At 57.8% G+C, this 22,325-nt stretch overlaps 2 protein-coding genes across 3 annotated transcripts in view; one reads left to right on the top strand and one right to left on the bottom strand.

Annotated features, from left to right (window-relative positions):
- BRD3 (bromodomain containing 3) overlaps nt 1-16,778 on the top strand; it is a 35,784-nt gene extending 19,006 nt beyond the window's left edge. The window contains exons 6-12 of the mRNA XM_060101531.1: nt 558-929; nt 3,463-3,591; nt 5,671-5,862; nt 7,019-7,248; nt 10,196-10,488; nt 11,549-11,677; nt 13,443-16,778. Coding sequence (XP_059957514.1) covers nt 558-929; nt 3,463-3,591; nt 5,671-5,862; nt 7,019-7,248; nt 10,196-10,488; nt 11,549-11,677; nt 13,443-13,558 — 1,461 coding nt within the window. The 3' untranslated portion in view covers nt 13,559-16,778. The remainder of the gene's footprint in view (nt 1-557; nt 930-3,462; nt 3,592-5,670; nt 5,863-7,018; nt 7,249-10,195; nt 10,489-11,548; nt 11,678-13,442) is intronic.
- On the bottom strand, nt 16,582-21,010 carry BRD3OS (BRD3 opposite strand). Of its 2 annotated transcripts, none has more exons than XM_060101556.1 (3): nt 20,923-21,010; nt 20,576-20,620; nt 16,582-20,234 (listed from the first exon to the last, which is right to left on the bottom strand). In XM_060101556.1, exon 3 carries the CDS (start codon nt 19,624-19,626, stop codon nt 19,372-19,374), a length of 255 nt encoding a protein of 84 aa, XP_059957539.1. In that variant the 5' UTR covers nt 19,627-20,234; nt 20,576-20,620; nt 20,923-21,010; the 3' UTR covers nt 16,582-19,371. The 2 variants fall into 2 exon arrangements, with proteins under 2 accessions (XP_059957539.1, XP_059957540.1); XM_060101557.1 differs by having other exon boundaries at nt 20,918-21,003.
- Between the last annotated feature and the right edge of the window lie 1,315 nt (nt 21,011-22,325).

Genomic DNA, 22,325 nt, shown 5'->3' with positions numbered 1-22,325 from the left:
CCGCCCCCCGCATGCTCCTCCTGCCCCCCTCGTCCCGTGGCTGCCACTGTCCTGGGAGCGCCAGCTTTGAGGCCCGCGTCTGGGACGCCCCTCTGGCCTTGGACCAGCGGGGGTCCTCTCGTCCCTGCTGTCCCCAAGCCCCAGCCCCACTTGGCGATGGTCCCAGTCACGGTGCCACCTCGGTTGTGCGAGTCCCTGAGCCGCGGCCCAACCCTGGGCGCGGGCGGGCCGTGTGCTGCATCTCACACTGCTGGGGTGGTGAGCGCCCGCCGTGACCGCGCGGGGGCCTGGGGCCTTGGCGGGTGGGCGGGGCCCAGGGACGGCCCGGGGGTAGGTTCGGAGTCCAGCCTCACCACCGCCAGCTGTGTGACCTCGGGCCGGCAACGTGGCCCCTCTGAGCCTCGGCGTCCTGCGTGGCGCGGGGCCCCGGGAGGATGGCCACGGCCATGCATGTCCTCGCTTCGCTCGGTGCCCGGCAGCTGGTCCGCGCTCCAGGGGCGCCACCGCAGCGATTCTGGTCCCGGATCCCGGGGCTCACTGTTGTTTTGCTGTCGCAGAAGAAGGGCGTGAAGCGGAAAGCAGACACGACCACGCCCACGACGTCCGCCATCACCGCCAGCCGCAGCGAGTCGCCCCCGCCGCTGTCGGACCCCAAGCAGGCCAAGGTGGTGGCGCGGCGGGAGAGCGGGGGCCGCCCCATCAAGCCGCCCAAGAAGGACCTGGAGGACGGCGAGGTGCCCCAGCACGCGGGCAAGAAGGGCCGGCTCTCGGAGCACTTGCGGCACTGCGACAGCATCCTCAGGGAGATGCTGTCCAAGAAGCACGCGGCCTACGCCTGGCCCTTCTACAAGCCGGTGGACGCCGCGGCCCTGGAGCTGCACGACTACCATGACATCGTCAAGCACCCGATGGACCTGAGCACCGTCAAGGTACGCGGGCGGCGAGCCGGCCGGGCCCCCTCCCCGTCTGGGCGGCCCCTGGCATCTGCAGGGCGGCCTGGCATCCCGAGCGGCTGTCGCGGTGCTGGTGTCTTATGCCGGCCTGGGGGCAGCTCGGCAGGCTTGGGGCATCGCCCGGCTCCCTTGGCCTGCCCTCCAGCAGCACACGGGGCCTCAGGGCCGGCCCGGGGCCCTGGCGTGGGTCTGGCAGGGTCAGGGAGGAAGGTGTGCTCTGCCCTACGCTCACGGGACCGGCAGCTTCCTCGTCATCTGTTCCTCTTGAGCCGGTCTCGTCATCTCGTTCACTTTCATCCCGGTGCGTTTGCAGGTCTTTGTCATAATGTTAGGCAAGGTGGCCCTTTCCCGTGGCCCAGCCCCTCCCTGGACAGAAGTGGGCGCTGGAGGGGGTGGTGGCGGAGCTGAGACCAGGAGCCCCGGCCTCCCGATTCCCGCAGCAGGGTCTTCCTGCACTGGGGGCTTCCCCCTTGGCTTTTGTGGGGTTTCCTCCAGGTCAGCTCAGTTGTGTACAAGCAGAGAAGAGCAGGTCTGGGCCAGGCAGAGATGGAGAAAATTCCCCGGCTGGCAGCGGCAGCCTCGAGGGCAGGGGACCCGGGGTCTTCCCTGAGTGCATGCAGGAGGGCTTCCTGAGCCCCCGTCGGGCTTGGGCCCCAGCACGGCTGCCCTTCCTCGGTCTGGATCAGTCTCTGACGGTCTGAGGAACGTCCCTGGCCATTGGACCGTTACCTGGAACGGTAACCCCACAAAAGGGGCAGGTGGTTTCTTTGCACCCATGGGGTCTGGGCCCTGAGCCGCTGGGTTCAGTCATTCTGCCTCGTGTACCTGTCTGGGGCGGACTCTCCTTAATGGAAGTCTTTCTCCCCGCCAAGGGACAGGACAGACCTGGCCATCTAGGGCAGTGGCTCCCGGGGAACTGGCTGAGTCAGGAGGGCCTGGCTGGGCTGGGTGACTGAGCAGCTTCGTCACCTTCTCTGATCCTCCTCCTGACTGCGAGGGCAGGGCTCCGGCTTTCTTGGACTCGCTCAGTGCTGCAGTGGCCCTGCTCCTACTGGGAGCCCAGGGGTGTCAGCTACTTTTCTTTGACTGATTTTTTCTTTTAATTTGTGTGAGTAAGATAGGAACAGAGGGTCAAAAATCCAAGCAAAGCAGAGGTGGGTGGAGAGAAGACCTAACCTCTGGTATCGTTGCCACCCTTTCCAGAGATGTTTCTAGCTAATGGTTTGGTTCCATCTTTCTGGATTAGCTCCTGGCTCAGGCTGGCTCTTTCCAGCAGGTTTTGACTGTGGGGCAGTGGTACTTGGGCTCCCACATGCACCAGGAAAGTGGCTGGCTGTCAGATTAGGGCCAGAGTCTGAGAATCTTACAGAAGTTGAGAGGGTCTCGGGTGCCCATTTCTCCTTCCTGGCTGAGCTACCCCAGACTGAGGAGGCTGTGCAGAGGGCTGGAGCTAGGCAGCCCCAGTGCTGTTGGAAGCTCTCCAGGCGGGGCAGAGGAGGACGGTGTGTCCTAGGCTGTAGAGTCTGACCACCGCCAACCCCTCCATCGAGGCCAGGACTTTGTTAGTCTAGGTGCCGGCGAGGTAGGTGGTTAGGCTCCAGCCCACAGTGTCCTGCTGCAGCAGAGCATGGCCCCCAGCATGAGCGGGCGCCTCATACCCCCGACACGAGGTCCCTGACCGATGAGCTCATATCTGTGTGAACCCGTCCAGGCGTGGGGAGCTCTCTCCCTCGAGAGCCGTTGCCCCGTCTGCCCCGATCTTAGCTGCCACGTTGTGGTCCCTGGCTGGCTGCACTTCTGTCCCCACATGCAGAGCCAGTCATCCCGTGCTCCCGGCGGGGCAGTGGGACGACCTGGTGCTCTGTGAAGCAGGCTAGCTAACAGCACCTGGATTCTCAGGGGAGAAAATTAAATGTCTCATTCTGAGAACTGAGTAGCCCCCTAAACTGGTAGAGAGTGACTTTTCACCACAAGTTGCTTACTCCCCACCGGAGCTCCTGCCAATGGGGATGTCGGCGTGTGAAAAGTTAGCCGAAACGTAGAGCTGGGGACTTTGGTTGCGGGAGCTGGGACTTTTGGGAGCACCTTTTTTTTTTTTTTTTTTTTTTTTTGCAGTATGCGGGCCTCTCACTGTTGTGGCCTCCCCCGTTGCGGAGCACAGGCTCCGGACGCGCAGGCTCCGGACGCGCAGGCTCAGCGGCCATGGCTCACGGGCCCAGCCGCTCCGCGGCATAAGGGATCCTCCCAGACCAGGGCACGAACCCGTATCCCCTGCATCGGCAGGCGGACTCTCAACCACTTGCGCCACCAGGGAGGCCCGGGAGCACCTTTTTCTTTCTCCCAGAGTGTCAGCCTCTCTGTGGGGTCCTGGACCCTCCCCTCCAAGTCCTCGGGGCCACCCTTCCACCTTCTCCCTGGGCTCCCAGACGAGGTCTCGGGCTGGCGGTGGACATGCGGAGGGTCCCGAGGCACAGCGGTGCCGTCACGCCCCGTGGCTTGTGTGTTACAGAAGAAGATGGACAGCCGTGAGTACCCAGACGCACAGGGCTTTGCAGCCGACATCCGGTTGATGTTCTCCAACTGTTACAAGTACAACCCCCCAGACCACGAGGTGGTGGCCATGGCCAGGAAGCTGCAGGTAACCCCAGGTGCTCTGTGTGGGGAGGGATCCCCTGGGCACAGGTGGGATCAGCAGCTCAGGGCAGGTGCCCAGGAAGGACATGGGTGTCGGGGAGGGCATGTCTCCCAGGGGAGGTGTGGGGTCGAGGGGTGGGGTGTCTGGGGACCTCATCCACGGGCACGTTTCCCCTGAGCGGCGGCCAAGTGGCGGCCAGGCCCCGAGCCTGCTCCCCAGGGGCGCGGTGGCCAAGAGGCCAGTTTCTGCCTCCTGGGAGCTGCAGGCTCAGGTGGGTAGCGGCAAGCAGCTGGGGGCTAGCAGGCATTCTAGCCAGGGCGGAGGCGGAGAGAAGGCAGACGCCCGCTGCCCTGCACTTCCCCGCGGGCCGGGGGCCCTTTGTCAGGAGCCTGCCTGTGAGGCCCGTGGGCGTCGTAGTGGGGGACGGCTGTTTGTGCAGCCTGTTGCTTTCCCGACCACAAGGCAGATGGCACGTGGGAGAAACGGGCCTGCAGGGAAGCGCAGTCTGGCCTTCGGTGGTGTGACTTTGCGTACACGCACACGGATCTCACATACAGGCTGAGTGTGCGCGAGTGTGCACGCTTATCTGTCAGAGCCTGGGGGCTGCCGCAGGTTTCTGTACGGGCCAGGACCCCGAGCCTGTTCTTATTTCTCTTTGCCATCACATAGCCTGTTGGCTTTTATAAAAACAGGACCCAGGATGTTGTCCTGTAAGATGTTCCCAGGCCCTTGCTCAGAACCCTTTTGAGAACCCGGTACGGTAACTCGGGAGCATCGTTGATCACCCAGGCCCCGGACGGGGCCTCAGGGGAAGCCTCCTTCCAGGCCTCTGGGCCCTGCTGATCTTCCTTACCTTCCTCCTGCCTGTGGGCCCTGGCTTGCTGCGGGCTGCCCCCTCTGTGCACTGGCTCCCATGGGGAATTTGGTAGAGCGGTCCTGGTGGTCCCAGGACACCCAGAGGAAGCCACCGGGACCCACGGTTTCATACCAAGACCGTGAAGCCAAAAGGCTCTGCAAAGCCCCGTGCTGCCGTTGCTCTGTTGATGCCCCTAAACCTTTGCGAGTAGCTCCACGAGGAAGCCAGGCGGCGCTGGCAGCAGACGGGCCGATGGCAGTGGCTCTGATTCTCTTCCGGCAAAAGGTGGTCTCCGCGGTGTGGCCACAGAGGTTGGGAATCTTAATTACTGATGACTATTTAGTAATTAGCTATTGATTGTGTCTAGTCAAGCTGGGTGGGGTTAGAGCCTGACGCTGCAGCAGCCTGATGTAGATCTTCCCCCACTGCCCTCACCGGGGGGCCGTTTGCCCAGAGCGGGCCAGGTCATGGCCTTGCATAGCAGCGTACCTCTGAGATGTCTTTACCCCAGGAGGAGATTCTGGGGGACCAGGGCCCAGAGTAGGCTCTTACGGGAGCCGGACGCCTGGTCGGTGGGGCTGCACCTTTTGCATGTAAACCGGGTGTATGTGGCTTCAGGTGTCTGAGCTATAGCAGAGAGAAGTGTCCCTTCGTGGCCGCTCATCCTGTCTGAGATGAACCTGGGCCACCGGGGGGGAGGGCACCTTTGTTGAGCGTGCTCCCAAGGCTGTGTAGGAGCTGGCAGTTGGATAGGACAAGACTTTTGCCTTTTGAGCCAACTTTTGGACCCAACTCAGAACGAGATGTGATACTACAGTAACATCACAGGGGAAAGAAATGGGAAAGCGAAACGAGCTCCCAGATCCAGTGGCTGGGGGGCCCCAGAAAAGGGTCAGAGCTCAAAGGAAGGCCCTCTCACTGTCTGTCAGTAGGTGGCAGCCTTGGACCTGGATGCTGAAAGACTTGCAAGCTGTGGACAGGAGGTGGGGTGTCTAATAGAGGAGCTTGTGTGCCGGCTCCTAAAAGGCTGTGTCTGTGGCCGTTCACTCTGCGCCCTCTGGCCCTGGACCCGCGCTTAGGGCCTTGGGAGGGAGGGACAGAGAGCAAGCCGGGGTGGGCGGCGTGGGGGCAGCCCAGCGCCCTGGGCAGACTGGGTCCAGTCTCCCCGACTCCCCGGGGGCTGCCCACGGGCGTCCAGGACCCAGGCGGCCCCTGCTGTCCCGCAGGACGTGTTTGAGATGCGGTTTGCCAAGATGCCGGACGAGCCGATGGAGGCGCCCACGCTGCCCGTGCCCGCGGCCCCTGTGGTCAGCAAGGGCGTGGAGAGCAGCCGCAGCAGCGAGGAGAGCTCCACGGACTCAGGCAGCTCGGACTCGGAGGAGGAACGGGCCACGCGGCTGGCGGAGCTGCAGGAGCAGGTGAGTGGCCACAGCCGGCCCTTGACCCGACGTTTGCCCTGGTCGCCCCCGCCCCCCCAGGCCACAGCCATCCTCCGCGGCGGTGTCGCTGGCACGGCACCCGGCGAAGGTGTCGGCTCCGAGGGCCCCCTTGGCAGTGCCTGCAGGCCCGGGGCCCTGTGAGCCCGACCGGGTCGGGACGTCCCTGGAGCCCTGGAGCCTCCTTCCGCTCCAGAAAGGTCTGGGAGGCACCTGCAGAAGCCGCAGCCGTGGGGCTCCACGAGCCTGTCCGGATGGGGGCGGGGGCGGGCTCCACAGCTCTGCCAGAGCGAGGTTGTCCTGCCTCGGCCTCTGACTGCCTGTGAGTCGGCCCTCCCCGCCCCTTTGCGCACCTCACGTGCAAAGTGGGACCGAGAGGTGCTGGATTCCTAGGGGGTGGGGGGCCTCTAGCAGGGAGGAGGCAGTGGGGTAACAGTGACCCTGCCGGCACCCCGGTGGGGCTGGGCGTCTCAGCTGAGCCTCGTCAGGGATGGTGGTGCAGGGAGCACGGCCCTGAGGTGTAGCTGTCGGGCCGGGGTCCTCCCACGCCATGTGACGTGACTGGCGTGTGCGAGCCCGGTGCCGTCTTGGCCCGTCCACCTGCTAGAGGCTGGAGGCACCGTTTCCTTGCCTGTTCGGCACGAGACTCCCCTTGGGGTCTGCTGAGGTGAGAAGCGTGTAAAGCACGTAGCACACCGGCAGCCACTTGCTGGACGAGCTGAGTGTCCCCTGCTGGCACTGGACCGTTTTGACCCTGCAGAACTGCTGTGCAACATCCCAGCAGCTGCCCACGAGTGGAAAGTCTCCTTTACGCAGGCGTTTAAACCTCTCCCTAGAGAGTCTCCCTCATCTGGAAAATAGAAACTAGCAGGAAAACCAGGAGGCGCCATTTTTCGAGCCCTTCGGGTGCCACCTGCCCTGCACTTCGGGTAGGGAGACCAAGACCCAGCGGCTCACCCGCCGTCGCAGGGGTGGGGAGGGCCAGACGGGCTCTGCCGCCCTCCGGGACCTGTCTGGCTCCCCGGCTCCCCTCCCCGCACGGTGGCGGCAGCTCCCGGGCACCCCAGCCCCCCGCCCCCGCCCGCGACCCCCTTGGGCCAGCCCCGGGGAGCCCCGCTCAGCTGCCTGTCTCTTCCAGCTGAAGGCTGTGCACGAGCAGCTGGCCGCCCTGTCTCAGGCCCCAGTGAACAAGCCAAAGAGGAAGAAGGAGAAAAAGGAAAAGAAAAAGAAGGACAAGGACAAGGACAAGGAGAGGCACAAGGCCAAGTCCGAGGAGGAGAAGAAGGCCAAGGCGGCCCCGCCCGCCAAGCAGGCCCAGCAGAAGAAGGCTCCCGCCAAGAAGGCCAACAGCACGACTGTGGCTAGCAGGTGGGCTCCGGCGCCTGTGTCCTGGACACCCACGTGGCGGGAGGATGCTGGATTCGGGGCTTTGTCCTGGTGACCTGGACCCTGGGCTGTTACGGGGAGATGGGGTGGGGGGTTGGTGGCCCTCGCCTTGCCCACCTCGTGGGAAGACTGGGAGGATCAAACGAGATCTCTGCCTCGACAGTATGGGCTGCGGAGGGCGGCGCTCAGCTCCCCGTGGGGCCAGCCTCAGTCACAGGCATTGGAGACCTCAGCATCTAGAGGCTTCAGGGACATTTTCCTGGTCTGGGCCCGAGAGTTTGCTTTGGGGCGGGGTCTTGGCGCCGTGTCCTGGGCCCTTAGTACCCCATCCCCGGCTGGCCTAGTCGGTGGAGGGTCGGGGGTGGAGGTGCGCCTTGGCACAGAGCTCCCTGGTCCCCACGGCCTTCACTCAGCCCCCGCCGTGGCCACGTGCTGCCCCGAGGAACGCCTGCTGCAGACGAGCAGGGACGACATGGGGAGGTGAGGGTGGTGGGAAGGCACACCGGGCCGGGCGTCTCTCCCGGCGGGGTGGAAGGAGGGCGTCCTGGAGGAGGGGCGACAGCTGCACAGAGGGTCCGGATGGGGTTCCAAGAATCAGGAACAGCAGGCACAAAGCTGTAGAGGCCAGTGGAATGTGTTCCTCGTGGGAATGAGGACAAGGGTGGGCACTGCTGAAGAACAGAGGCCAGGTTGGGAAGAGGGGAGGGTTTAGGCTGCCGAGGCTGGCCGGCTCGGTCGAGGTGTTTGCAGTTTGTTCTCCAGTGAAAGTGGTCAGATCCTGGCCAGTGTGGAGGATGGATTAGCGAGAGGCCAGAATGGGAGGAAAGATGCCCTCCCTCTGGAGTTGTCGTGGTCACGCAGGCAGGAGAGGCCAGTGTGGCCATGGGGCTGGAGGGGTGTTGCTTTGAGAGCTGTCTGTGAGGCAGAATGGACAGGCCTTGGTCCCTGGACGTAGGAGGAGGGGCATGCAGAGCTGGGGACTTGGGCTTTGATAGCTGGGCGGGCAGTGGCACCATCGAGAGGGGCAGTGAGAATGGTCAGGGGTTTTCTCCTCCCTCTCTCCCTTTTGCAGGGGGAGGCAGAAATCAGGTTTCCTGTTCTGTCTCTGTCTCTGGTTTTGGCGTCTGCACAATGCTGGCCTCAAAACTGAGTTGGGAAGTGTTCTCTTGTCTTCTGTTTTCTGGGGTAGATTTATAGCCTTGGTATATTAATTCTTAAATGTGTGATAGAATTCACCAGTGAAACCACCTGGGCCCGGAGTTTCACTGTTGGAAGGTCGTTAACCACGAATTCAGTCCCTTTGAACGTTCCCCACAAATTTGATATATTGTGATTTCATTTAAGTTCAAAATATTTTTTAATTCCCTTCAGGCGTCCTTTTTGACCATGGATTATTTAGAAGTGTGTTGTTTGGTTTACAGATATTTGGAGATTTTTCCAGATATTTTTCAGTTATTGATTTCTAGGGTCAGAGAACACACTTTGTATGTTTTCAACATTTTAAAGTTTGTTAAGATTTTATGGCCCAGGACACGGTCTGTCTTGGTGAATGTGCCATGTATGCTTGAAAAGAACGTGTATCCTCCTGCTGTTGGGTGGAGTGTTGTATAAACGTCAGTTAGAAGATTAAAAAAAAAAATCTAAAAAGAAGACACAAATGGACTTATTTACAAAACAGAAACAGACTCACAGACTTAGAGAACAAAGTTATGGTTACCAAGGGGGATGGGGGTCGGGGTGGGGGTGGGGGGGAGGGATAGACTGGGAGTTTGGGGTTGACACGGACACACTGCTACATTTAAAACAGATAACCAACAAGGGTCTCCAGTAGAGCACGGGGAACTCTGCTCAATATTCTGTAATAACCTAAATAGGAAAAGAATTTGAAAAAGAATAGATACATGTATATAAAAAACAAAAAAAAACCTTTAAACCCCAAACAGACAAAAATATGTCAGTTAATAAGTTGATTTGGTTGATGGTGGTGTTGGGATCATCTCTGTTCTGCTGATTTGTTCTATTAATTACCAAGAGAGAATCGTTGAATCCTGCAAGTAAAGTTGCAGATTTTCCTATTTCCCTTCAGTTCCATCAGCTTTTGTTTATATATTTTGAAGCTTGGTTTTAGATGCACACACCTGTAGGACTGTGATGGTCAGTTGACTCTTTTATCATTATACAGTGTCCCTCTTTTTCCTGGTAGCATTCCTTTTCCTGAAGTCTACTTTGTCTGAAATTGTCACAGCCATTGCGGTTTTCTCTTGATTAGTATTTACACGGAATATTTTCCCCCCACCTTTTTACTTGTAACCTACCTCTGTCGTTATATTTCAAGGGGGGTTGTGTAGATTAGATAGCATGTAAATTGGGTCTTGGTTCTTACCCAGTCTGACCACCCCTCTCTTTTAACTGGTGTGTTTAGACCGTTTATATTTAATGTAATTGTGGACACTGTTTGATTTCCACCTACCGTTCCGTTATTTTCTGTCCCTGCTGTTTATTCCTCTGTCCCCCTTCCTGCCTTCTTCTGGGATATTTGAATACGGAGATGAGTTTGACCTGCCGTGCTTGAGATGCCTGTGGGGCATTGAGGGGAGCTGACCACCACGGTTGTTTCCTGGCCGAGGCCTCCCTAGGCCGGTAGCAGCCTCTGCTCTGACCTCTGGAGCAGGGTCTTCCGTGTCCCTGGAGATGTATGTGCGTCTCCAGGCAGTAGCCCGGCTTCTCTGTCTGGGGTACCACTTTGGGCTGCTCCTTGGTAAGAGAGCCTGGTCCTGGAGAGGAAGAGGGCCGGCGGGCAAGGGGTCAGGGTCTGGGGGGGCGGGGGGGGGAACTCGGGGTTGTGGGGCAGGGGCTGGGTGGGGTCGGGGGGCTCCAGGGATGGGGACGGGGGGCTCCACGCCATGATGCTCCTTGCCTTCTGCCTCAGACAGCCGAAGAAAGGCGGCAAGCAAGCGTCGGCCTCCTATGACTCGGAAGAGGAGGAAGAGGGGCTGCCCATGAGCTACGACGAGAAGCGCCAGCTCAGCCTGGACATCAACCGGCTACCGGGGGAGAAGCTGGGCCGGGTAGTGCACATCATCCAGTCGCGGGAACCCTCGCTCAGGGACTCCAACCCCGACGAGATCGAGATTGACTTTGAGACTCTAAAACCCACCACTTTGCGGGAACTAGAGAGATATGTCAAGTCTTGTTTACAGAAAAAGCAAAGGAAGCCATTCTGTAAGTCGTCGGGATGGGGTGCCTTGCTGGCGCCCCTCCCCATCACCCCTTCAGTCCCGGAGCAGGTAGCCAGGCGGCCCCGGGAGTGGGAGTGGGAGTGGGTCGCACGCCGCCAGGCTCCTCGCCCCTCCTCCGCCTTGTGCCCCGAGGGTGCAGGGACCCAGTTGCTGTCTGCTCAGCTGGGGGCGGGGGCTTAGCTGAGACCAGCTGCGGCCCCACCCCAGCCAGAGCACTTCTTCCCGCCCTGCTCCCGGGCAGGTGGGCAGCACCTGTGTGCCTCATCCTTCCCCAGAGCAGGCAGGACCCCTGGGTCGGTCCCCAGCCCCATTCGTTCAAATGCTAGCTAAGGCCCTCACCACAAGCCTTCTTGAGGCTCCGTTTGGGGCCTGAGCTGCAGGCGACCTGCCGATGGTTCCCTGCCTGGGCAGACCAGTTCCCTTTGCCTGGGGTGGAGGTCCAGAGGCCTCCCAGGACGGATGATTGCCCTGGCTCAGGCCTACCCTGGAAGTCGATGACTTCACTGGACGGGAACGAGTCGCTGCCTGGGTCAGTGGGTCCTGGGGAGTGAGAGGAAGCGCAGGAGGCCCCAGGCAGCCCCACGGTGGCAGGAGAACAGGGCACCCGCCCGGCCCCGAGGAACAACACCCAGGGTGCACCTGACGCTGTGTGTGGCCCCCTCGGGCTGCTTGGTCCTCGCTCGCTCTGTGGGGGGAGGCTGCCTTCTCCTGGATGGAGCATGGCGTGACCCCCTGCAGTCACGGCACGTTTGCCCCTCGGTAAGTCGCCTGTGGACTCAGAGGTGCTGGCACAGGCGCGCCAGGTGGTGGACTGGGCTCCAGGGCGGAGTCTGGGCCCCACTGAGGCCGAGGGAGAGCCTCGGCCGTGGCAAAGGAAAACCATGAGTTGGGGGGTCAGGGCCTCAAGCCGCAGCTCTGCCTTTCACCCGGGGGTGCCGCCGTCTGCGCAGCCGTCTGCAGTGGGGGTGGTCTGTCCCAGCTCAGGAGTGTTGTGACGGTTGCAGGGCCTCGCGTGTGGCCTCAGCTCCCGTGCTCTTCCACAGCCACGAGCGGGAAGAAGCAGGCGGCCAAGTCGAAGGAGGAGTTGGCTCAGGAAAAGAAGAAGGAGCTCGAGAGGCGGCTGCAGGATGTCAGCGGGCAGCTGAGCAACAGCAAGAAGCCCGCCAAGAGAGGTACCCGTGGCCCTCGTGCTGCTCTGTCGGGGGGGAGAGGGCAGTGGGAGGGAGGGGCTGCTGACCTGGGTTTGCGCCTGTGGCTCCACCTCGTAACGAGCTGTGTTTCCCTAGAGGAGGCTGTTGACCCCCCGAAACCCTGATTTCCTTATCTGCAAACTGGGACCCGAGCCCGGCCCTGCAGGGAGGCTGAGCAGATGACAGGCGTGTGTGAAAGCGCCCCCTTTGCAGAGCCCCTGGGAGACGGCTCTTTGGAAGGGCCCAGCTGTGGTCTTGGGGGGCTGGACCCCATGCCTTGAGAGGGACTGGGGTCCTACCCCGCAGCTTCAGTGGGTCCTGGCCCCCAGCAGTGGGCTTTCTGGCTGCCCTCAGGCAGGAACACTAGTTCCCAGCCAGTTAGCCAGTGTCACAGGCGGAGGGAGGGTCTGACTTCCGGCCCCAGGCCCTCTGCTCTGTGGACTCGGGGTCTTATTTTAGGTGAGCAGGTGATTTGATTCCTTGCCTCCTTTCCCCGGGGCCTGTAAGAAAAGGCAAATACCTTTGTCCTGGTCCCGGGGACAGCGGGGCCCAGGTGGTGGTCAGATTCTAGGTCCAGTCTTGGTCATGCAGCAGCCAGGTGCCACAGCCTTGCCTGGCCCCGCTTGCCCAGTGCCAAGCTGGGGCTCCGAGCCCTGCCCGCTCCCACTGATGGCTGAAAGGCCCCCCTTGCGTTAGCCCTGGGGGGGGGCATCGTTACTGCTCAGCGCGTGTGACTGTGGATTCTTCATATGGCCAGCCATGTCCCCGCACGTCCCATCAGTTTCTCATAGTAGATCGCCTTGACTTTTTCCCGGCCTCTAAGTGCACTTGGATGTGTTGACCTCTGAGCTGTTTCTGCTCACACTTCCGACACCAAACGTGCGAGTTTTTCTCACGCCAGTTCTCCAGCTCCCACACGAGCAGGGTGTCCAGCAGTTGAGTTCCGTGCTGACGCTGTCTGCTCGGTTAAGGGCTCAGCCCCGCCCCTAAGACGCCAGGTGCACGTCCCAAGCCTCCCGTGCCTTTGACAGACGGGCTGTAAATCGGGGATTCCCACAACCCCCTCCGCAGGTTTGACAATTGGCTAGAACGTCTCACAGAGCTCAGGAATTATGAGTGAAACCCCTTGTGGTTTGTTATAAAGGACACACAACTCAGGGACAGCCAGGTGGATGAGCGGCACAGGGCAGGGTGTGGGGGCGTGGAGCCTCCAGGCCTCTCCAGCCACCACCCTCCCAGCAGCTGGAGGCCCCCTGAACCGGGAGTTCTCTCTGGAGCACAGTCTCCAGTCCCCCCCCCTCCTCGGCCATGGGGGCGGGGGGAGCTGAAAGTCCCCGCCCCTAGTCACATGGTCTTCCTGGAGAGCAGTCCTGGGCTGTGGCCCTGGGGGGCCCCCCCCGGCCCGAGTCACTCATGAGCATAAACTCAGGTGTGAGCTAAAGGGGCTCCTTAGCAGTAAAGGACGTTGTTGCCACTCGGGAGATTGCAGGGGATTTCGGGGCTCTGTGCCGGGAACAGGGTACGAGCACCAGACGCACTTCTTACACCATCACAACCTCGTTAACGCGTTGCTGCATCTCAACAAAATCTCTTAACGTTTATCACGTGACCGGGTCAGGATCCGGGTTGGGGGGCATGTGAGGGTGGGGGGGCCGGGGGGTCACGGACGGGCTCACGAGGAGGGAGGGGTGGCCGGCGCGTGGGGGGCGCGTGGGGGGCGCACCCCTCACCCGCGCGTCTCCCCCAGAGAAGTCAGGCTCCGCGCCCTCGGGAGGGCCCTCCCGGCTCAGCAGCAGCAGCTCGTCTGAGTCCGGGAGCAGCAGCTCCAGCGGATCCAGCTCCGACAGCAGCGACTCGGAATAAACTCTGGGCTCTCACGGGACGGAACAAAACCAGTGGACGTCGCCCACACCGAAACTCTGCAGTGTTCCCTTCTATGGTTAATATACTTTTTTCGTTCCATGGTGTGCAGGTTCTCTTTTTAATTCAGTGTTATGGTATCTTCCAGTTTTGGCTTTAATAGGTCAAAGATCTTTCCGTGTGTGTCCGTTAGACTTTATGAGAAGCTGTGAATCTGCATAACGCCTTTCCTTCATAACTGAATTCAGTCCCTTGGAGATGACAACTTCAAACGCTAACCTGATGACCGTAGAAAAACACGTAAGGTGTGATCCGGAGGTTCTTGCAAAATCCCTTTTCTTACGCCTGACCTGGTCTGTAGCTCCAGCGAGAATTTCTCCAAAGGAGATGTCTCGGAAATGGTACCGTATGTGAAAGCTGTTAGCTTTGCGAACAGGCGTTTGTCTTTGTCTTTGGGGGCCTGGGCTCTGACCCTCATGTCCGAGGGGTCACCTCTTTCTGCAGGGGCTGAGGACAGCCGTGCCTGCCCCTGCCGTGAGGGCCAGGGCTGGGCCCAAGCGGGGAGGGGTCATCGTCACTGTAGCCAGAGCTCCTGCGGGTGGGGGACCGGCGAGGGTGGGCGTGGAAGGGAGCCGAGTTTTTCTGATCTCTGTGACGTCGGGAGCTCCTGGGAGGGAACACGGTGGCTGCGTGTGCGACGCGCGGGTTCCCAAACACTGAAACTTTTACCTCAACTTTAAAAAAAAAAAAGAAAAAAAAAAGAAGAAAAGATAAAAAAAAAAATACAGAAGGAGACTTTTTTGTAAGATTCAGCAGTTTTCTACAAAAGGCCAGCCCCCACGTGTGTCCCCAGCCCAGCCGCTGCCACGCACTCCGGAACCATTGTCCCAGTTTCATGTATATATGAATACTTTATTTATTAAGATCATTGGTCATTTTTTTTTTAAAAAAAAAGGAAAGAAAAACAAAACTGCAAAAGAAACACATTAAAAAAAAAAGTGGCAGAGACGCAGGCCTTTTAAATGGTTTGAAGGGGAGCCCCAGACCCTGCTGGCCAGCGGGCCTCTCACCTCCAGGTGCTACAGCCTGCTGTCCCCGTGCCGGTGCTCAATCACGTCTGTGTGCGCTTGCTCTCCTCTCGGGGCTGCTGGGGTTTTTGTTCTTGTTCTTTTTCGTGTGTGTATGAAATCTGGAGACTTACAGGTGTAGACGACTTCCAGCTGCAGCACATTCTGATTTTTTATTTCGTTTGTTTAGTTCTTTTGTATTCACTTCTGGTCTCTCTTAGGACTGTTTTAAAAGACTTCAATTTAGGGAACCCCAGTTATATAATATAAACTTTGTAATCTGAGAGAAGAAAAATGTATAGTAAATCTAAGTCTTGATTTTTAACTTTCTATTGTAAAAAATAATAATAATAATATACAGAGTTTAACAGAAGGTTATGTTTTGGTTTTGTTTTCTCCAGAGGCTGCCATATGGCCTTTGAGTGCAGGGATGCCCCATCCACACTGCCTGCCTACGCTCTGACCATTGTGGCTTTGGCCAGGAATGCAAGGGCCCCCGGATGGGGCACCCCTCACCCCCCACCTCCAGGAGAGGGGCACGGCCCCCGCTTCCCCACGCGGTCTTCCAGCCGCCAGCAGTGGCGGCACGGGGCTCCCTGCTCATGCATTTTCCAGTTAGCACAGAAGTGACCGCAAGAGTCTCTCTCCCCGTGAGACTTTACTGAGGGGGGTGCTCGGGGTGGAGCCAGGGGTGGCCTGGCCTCTTGTCTGGTGGCAAGTTCTCTGCCAGCACTTCTGGATGGATCGGGGGACTAGTCGTTGGTATCCTAACAGGCGGTGGTTTTTAAAGATCCTAAAGTCGACTTGGATTCCACTAACACTTATGGCTAGAGGATACCTCTGATGGGTATAGAACTCTGATGAGGCGATGGATGGTGGATTACCATTTTTCTGACTGCTGGTGATTCTGACCTTTGGGTGAGTTTTGAGCCAGTCTGTTGAACTTTTTTCATTAAGTTTTGTTTGTAATAAAAATATAAATGGATTTTAGATTTGCCATTTTTTAAAGCTGCCCTGTTTTTCAAAGGTGTTTTCTAAGCAGATCTTTAATGGAGTAAATAACCTACGAATTTAAGGAATTACGACAGGATGCAAGGTCCTGAAGCAGGATCTCATGGGCAGTATGCAGCACGCACGCGTCTGAGTAACAAACAGACCCCAGCCGGGGGGCCTGGAGGTGCTGGGGGCTCCCGTGGGGCGCCCCTCCTGTCACGAGCGGGGAGGGTCACCTGTGCCAGCCACTCAGCGGGGGACATCGGGCCCTAGAGCTGAGCACAGCGGGAGCATTTCCTTACCTGCTGGTTCTGTGCTGGGAGAGATGTGGAGTCTCAGCCACCTGTGCTCCTTTCCTCTGAAAGATCTGCTGGCTTTGACGCTGCCGGAGGGCTTAGTCTGTGCTGAGCGGTTGTAGTTCATTGGGTTTTTTAAGGCTTTCTGTCCAGACTTCAAAACTGATTTCAGAGTTTTGGGGGGACCTCCTCCACCCCCCGAGGTCAGCCTGTGGGTGTTCGCCATTTCCATTTCTCTGCGTTGGGCAAGTGGAGTTCCAGTGCCGAGGACCGGAGGGCAGCCTGTCCAGGCTTAGGGCCTGTGTTCAGTGGGTTGGCCTCGTGCGGGGCACGGAAATGGCTTTGAAACAGTCCTCGTGATCCCTGGGGATCGAGGGGGCGGCTTGGGCTGCTAACTGAATTCCAGAGACGCTTGCTCACTCATCTTGCTTACAAACTGTTAAGATACGTTTTTCTTTTCTGTTTGTTTTTTGGTTTTTGTTCTTTTGCAACATTCACATCTTTTACAGTTTGGAGGGGGGTGGGGGGAACACCGCCCACGATAAAAGATTTGTTACACCTGGTGTAGCGCTGTTCCCTAATACTGGCATAACACTTGCAGGAGGTTTTTCTTTTTTATATTTAAAATGTTACTTTTCTGTATGATGTGCATGCAAGTTTACCGTAACTTTTCTTAAACTTTTTAGTGCCGTTTCTAGTATATTCCTGTAAATGTCAGTTACTGAAAATGAGTCCAATGTAAGTAGTTTTAGCTTGTTTATTGCAACGCTGGCCTCAACACAACAGAATAAAAATGGTAGAAAGTACTCTTTGATGTTTCTGGTAATCATGGACCCTTCTCCTGGGGCATTTGTTTTGTTTTCATAATAAAAGAAAAAAAAAAGAGGTGCCTTTTCCTGTGCTTTCTGGGCTCCCAGCTCTCCCCTTGCTGGCGTGTGACGATGGGGGGAGCCGCTCATATTCCTGGCAGGAATACCTGAAGCATCCAAGAGGGTCTTAAAGAGCTCAGTGGCTCTGGTCCAAAGCCTGGGTGGGGAGGCCCCGGGATTTAGGGAGCGTCTTTGTCACCTTTTCAGGTCAGCAGCTCTGTGGATGGGCCGCCCCCCTCCATGACCCACAGGTTCGGTCGCCTCGGTTCCCGCCTGCCCGGTCATCCATCCTCTGTCCCCGCTGTGCCCTCAGTCTGCACTGAGGTGCCTTCCGGGACCAGAGGCATCAAACGCTCGTCCGGCTGGCCCAACGGACGTTTCCAGGACACCACGTCGCGACGTTGTGCGCGCTGAGGTTTCGCCCATGTGGCCGGGAACCTGGCACACAGTGGAGGCGGCGGCAAGCAATGGAGGAGGAATCGAGACCAATGCCGAGTTCTGACGCCGTTTTCAAAAGTCACAGCCGTTGGAGCCAAGCCTTGCAGTGGCGTCCCGGGAGAAGGCTCTGCCCGAGTCCAGGCCCGAGGCCCCCCTCCCCTGTATTCGCTTGCCCCCCGTCACCCAGGCTGAGCTCCCCGAGGACGGGGACTGGGCACGTCCACCGTGGCATCCCCAGCCCCAGCCGGGAAGACCAGCCGCCCAGGCGTCCCCAGGGCAGACGTGGCCTCCCCGCTCGCTAAGCAGCTCAGTGCCAGCTGTGTGCGAGTGGCCCAGGGCACGTCGGTCACCTGCACACCCGACCAGTGCAGACGGCGGCCGTGGCCTGTGCTTGCTTTCCCGGCCACGGCCTCTGTGCTTGCGGCTGAGCCAACCACGGCCCGTTTCTAGGTCAGTCTGAGGGGCAGTGGGCATGCAGCACAGAGGCATTCCAGCTAAGTCAGAAGTTTGCCGCCTTCCCAAACTGAACTGAAGTCGGAGCGCAGAGATGCTGACGAGGCCTGTCTACTGGGGAATTCCAGTGTCAGGGCGCCTGGACGGGCGAGCCTTTACTGCAGAGTCCTTCCTGACTGTGTCGACGAGACAGGCTTCCCTCTTCACCTTGGGGAGGTGCTTAAGGAAATCTGCCTTCCAGCCTCCCCACCTGAGGCAGTAAGCACGCCAAGGCTCCCTGCGCAAGGACCAGGCCTCTGGCTGGACACGTGACGTCGGGGGAAAGCAGTCTGACCCAGCAGTTCCCTTCTGGATGCTGTCTGCTAACCAGCTTGCATGCCTGCATGAGGAGCCACGCAAAGGGAAGCCCAGGACGTGCTGTGTGCATGCACAGCGGGAAGGTCTCTGCCCACCTGTGGGCTCACGGGAGCGCTGCCAACAGGCCGTTGGAAGCGTGACGTAATCGCCCTGTCTGTACAGCTGAGCAAAAAGTCACAGAACCAGATGCTGCGTGGTGCGGGACGCCGCCTCTGGAACCTCGGCACACGCATGTGCCGAGCTGCTGACGGCCGCTACCTCTGGGGAGGGTGCTTCGTGCATTTCTGCACTGGGGTTTTTAGCAATCGTTAGATGTTACTGTTGTAAAAAAAAAAAAAAAAAAAAAAAAACCCTGAAAGCCAAGTTAGGATATTAGGAGCAAACAGATCAAAATAAGGAGTGAGGAAGGAAGGTGGCTCCTAAAGGAGATTTATTTAGAAAAGAAAACTCAGCTTTGACAAAAGACACTTCCACGTTTGCCTCGCCACACAGACCTTAATTACAGCAGACAGAAAATCCTTTAAAAATGACGCATAAAGCTGCCCACACAGGTGGGCCGAGGCTGCTTGCGTGTGGTCACGGCCCACGCACATCAAACACTGCAGGTGGCCGGGAGGTGCAGCCTCGGAGTAGACGCTGAACTACTATCGGCTGAGAACCTGCCTATTTCAGCCCTGTGATTAAATTTGAAATCACTGTTAGCAACTTTTGTGTAACTTAATAATTTGGGGGTTTCCTTAATGTTTTGGGGATGCCTTTGCCCCACAGACCTCCAGCATCAGGAAGCTAGTGTAGGAGCCATCACAGTGCATCACACGCAGTGATCATTTTAGTTACTAGACTCAAAACTCAAGTGCCACAAAGTCCCTGCTGAAATGCTGCTGCTGATGACCATTTAGGGTGAATCCATCTTGGTCCTGCACATCTTGGTCCCGCAGTTGGATTTGCGACCCGACATGATGCCAATTCCTTCACCTTTTTCTAGATGTGACCCACTCTTTACCAGGCAGAAGGGAATCCTAAAGAACAGCCTGTAAGAATGTGAAGAGGTGGTCTGTAACTGGGGTGTCCCTCCCGCTTGACTTATTCGGAAGCATAATCAAAACAGCATCCAGCCAGGCCCCAGAGCTGGCCTGTGCCTACAGCGCCTGCAAGGTCAGAATGGAGTCCAGGAGACAAGTCCACCCATCAGCCTGACTGCGAATGGGCCGGGGCGCCATCTCTGGGATTTGGGGGTTCTTCTACCACAGCTCAACCTTCACGTTCACTGTTCAGGATCTCCCAGTAAGGACTAGGGATCAGCAAGGCGGCTGGGTGCCTGGGCTCAGGCTTTCACACCAGAACTACATAACAGAGCAAAACTTGGATTGCCCCGTGTCCCGGGAGACGTCCAGCTTGTTTTTGTCCCGGACGAGGATGGCCTCATTTCCATACTGTGAGTACCACGTGCTTCGGCTCCTGCTCAGGTATGTCCCGGGCGGCACAGATGCCAACTTCTGCTGCTGCTGTTGCCAGATGAGCAGGGAGGTGTCCCGGTACCGGAGCCGGGCGTAGCCTTCGGACAGGGCTTTCTCTGCCAGCGGGACGCGGCCACTCATCACTGGCAGGAACCTCCCCTCTCCTGGACTCCTGCGCAGGAGGCCTCTGAGCCCGTGCTTTGCGCTAAATGCACTAAGGAACCAGTATTTCAGCTGCTGGGTTTTGAGGATTCCTTCTTTAACCTACTGGTACAAATGAGAAATTCAGGCCATTCACAGGCAACACCCTTGTGAGGGTTCTTTGCAAGGAAACTTGAGAGGAGCCTCCGAGCATTCTGAAAAGACACTTAAGAACCACACGTGGGTCAGCAAGCAGGTCAGCAGTGCCCTGGCCGCAGCGTTTCCTGGTGACGGTTGTGTGCACTGTATCAGGCGTGCAGCTGACGAGGGACGAGGTGCCCACCTCAGGGGGGACTTGTGTCTACAGCGATTCTGACACCACGACTTGGACCACTAAATTGGAAAAGGTATATCTGGTGTCCCGAATGAAAGGTCATTGTACAACTAGACAGAAACTGACAGCAGCTCCTATAACTGCCCACTCCCGATCTGTGCTTGGGTCGGCTTTCAGCACAGCAGAGGCGTTCAGATCCCTGCCAGGGATTTGGAACCAGCATTTGTTCAGTGCTTTTTATCTGGCTAGTCTTCAGCTCCTCTCCAAGGTGATGCTACAAAGAAATGAACATGCTGTCAGGTGTTGGGGAGAAAAGGGCCCCAGCAGAAATGGCAGGTTATATGGCACAGAATCCTCCTTAACTCTTGGCATCAGAGCGTTAAACCAAGCTACCTACCGACACATTCCAGTATTTCAGTTGCTCTCCGGTGACGCAGTGAGCCTGGGTTTAAGAGGTTTAAGAGGTAGACCTGTGCCTTATCCTAGTTCTTTTATTAACTAAGGGGACGATCCTGGGGAAGCCACTTGCGTTAGTGTCTAGATCTGCGAAATAAGTCCTAAGAACTTGATGGGGCACAGAAGTGACCTGCCCATGCTGGGGACGCTGGTACTCACCCAGCCACCAGCGCCTTCTTTCTGCTCCAAGCATCAGGGAGGCCCCTGGACCAGAAAGAAAAATGACGTCAGGTGAAAACCAAACGGGAGCATCCACAACATCCCCGCCCCACGCCACCCCTGCTCATGCTTTCCCAGCCATGCAAGTTCTTTTCCTTCTGTGTGGCCCGCGCTCCCATCGCCCTTCCCTGTCCTCACTGCCGGCTACCGCTGATCCCCCAACGCCCGGCCCGGCCCGCACCCAGGACGCCCCCAGGGCGCGTCCCCATTGCTTCCCCGGCATCCCGGGTACCCCCTGGCCCGGCCCGCGCCCCGCGTCCCCCCACCGCCCGCCCCCGTCACCTGACCCGCGCCCCCCGTGGTCGCCGCCCCGGCCGCCCGCGCCGTGGGGCCTCGGCGGCTAACGGGTCGCGGGGCCGGGCGCCTCGGGCGGGGCGACGCCTGTTGGCTGCGGGTCCGCGTCGCTATGGCAGCGCCGCAGGCGTGCCGAGCCGAGCGCAGAGGCCGGCAGGCGGGCGCCACGAGCCGGAGCCATCGATGGCTCCGCGGGGCGGGGCAGGGGGCGGGGTCTCCCGCTGTGGGTGGGGCAGCTGCGGGAGCCGTGTGACCGTTATTGTAGGTCGTAGCATGGTGTAGGTCGTAGCTTTGTGTTGCTGTCTGCGTCTGCTGTTGCCACTTCTGCCACTGTTGTTGCTACTGCTATTAGCATTCTCACCCCTAATAATCTATAGCGTTGTTTTTAATAATTTCATGTTGTCCCGGGCGTACGTACTCTCTCAAAACCAGGTGTCCCACTAACCCATGTCACCCAGCCAGGCCAGATCCCCATTCTGCCATGAAAATTAGGTCTGTTTCCTTCCGCACCCACCTCCAAATCCTTCTGCAATAATACTCTCGTTTGGTATCTGTCCCTTTACCTTACTGAACTTTCATTTTTACGGTTTCCCCTAATGCTAATTCAGGAAGTCGACCTAAGGGACATTCAAGAACACTGAACCCACCACTGTAGAATGCACATTCTTTACAAGGACACAGAACATCTCCAAAAATTGACTACATGCCAGTCCGTGAATCAGTTTCGATACATTTCAAAGCACTTAAATCCTAGGCGAAAAGGGTCACAAGAAACATAGTCTATAAAACAACAATAAAAAGATACTAGAAGAAAACCCCTATATATGATTACTTTAAAATATATTCTCGAGCCCACCCAGGGATACCAAAAAAAAAAATTCTAAATTTCTCATGGGTCAAAGAGAAATTCACAGTACAAATTTTCAACTATTTTAATTGATGATAAAAATACAATATATCAAAACTTGTAAGATGCAGTTAAAATCATGCCTAGAGGGAAGTTTATCGTCTTAAATGCATATACAAGAAAATATACACATGTATGGTGTGTTTGTGGGGTATATGGAAACTCTCAGTATTGTCTTTGCAATTTTTCTGTAAATCTAAAACTGTCCTAAATTAAAACGTAAAAGCTTAATTTTTATTTTTTATTTTATTTTATTTTTGCGGTATGCGGGCCTCTCACTGTTGTGGCCTCTCCCGTTGCGGAGCACAGGCTCCGGACGTGCAGGCTCAGTGGCCATGGCTCACGGGCCCAGCCGCTCCGCGGCATGTGGGATCTTCCCGGACCGGGGCACGAACCCGTGTCCCCTGCATCGGCAGGCGGACTCTCAACCACTGCGCCACCAGGGAAGCCCAAAAAGCTTATTTTTAAAATGAGTGAAAAGGAAAGTCA

The sequence above is a fragment of the Mesoplodon densirostris genome, chromosome 6 (genome assembly GCF_025265405.1).
Source record: "Mesoplodon densirostris isolate mMesDen1 chromosome 6, mMesDen1 primary haplotype, whole genome shotgun sequence".
NCBI lineage: Eukaryota > Metazoa > Chordata > Mammalia > Artiodactyla > Ziphiidae > Mesoplodon > Mesoplodon densirostris.
Note: the sequence above shows the minus strand (reverse complement) of the source record. Positions and strands in the feature narration are given on the sequence as shown.

Bases quoted from the DNA above. Each gene is read 5' to 3' on its own strand.
- BRD3OS (XM_060101556.1), bottom strand. From the start codon at position 19,626: ATGAGTGGCCGCGTCCCGCTGGCAGAGAAAGCCCTGTCCGAAGGCTAC.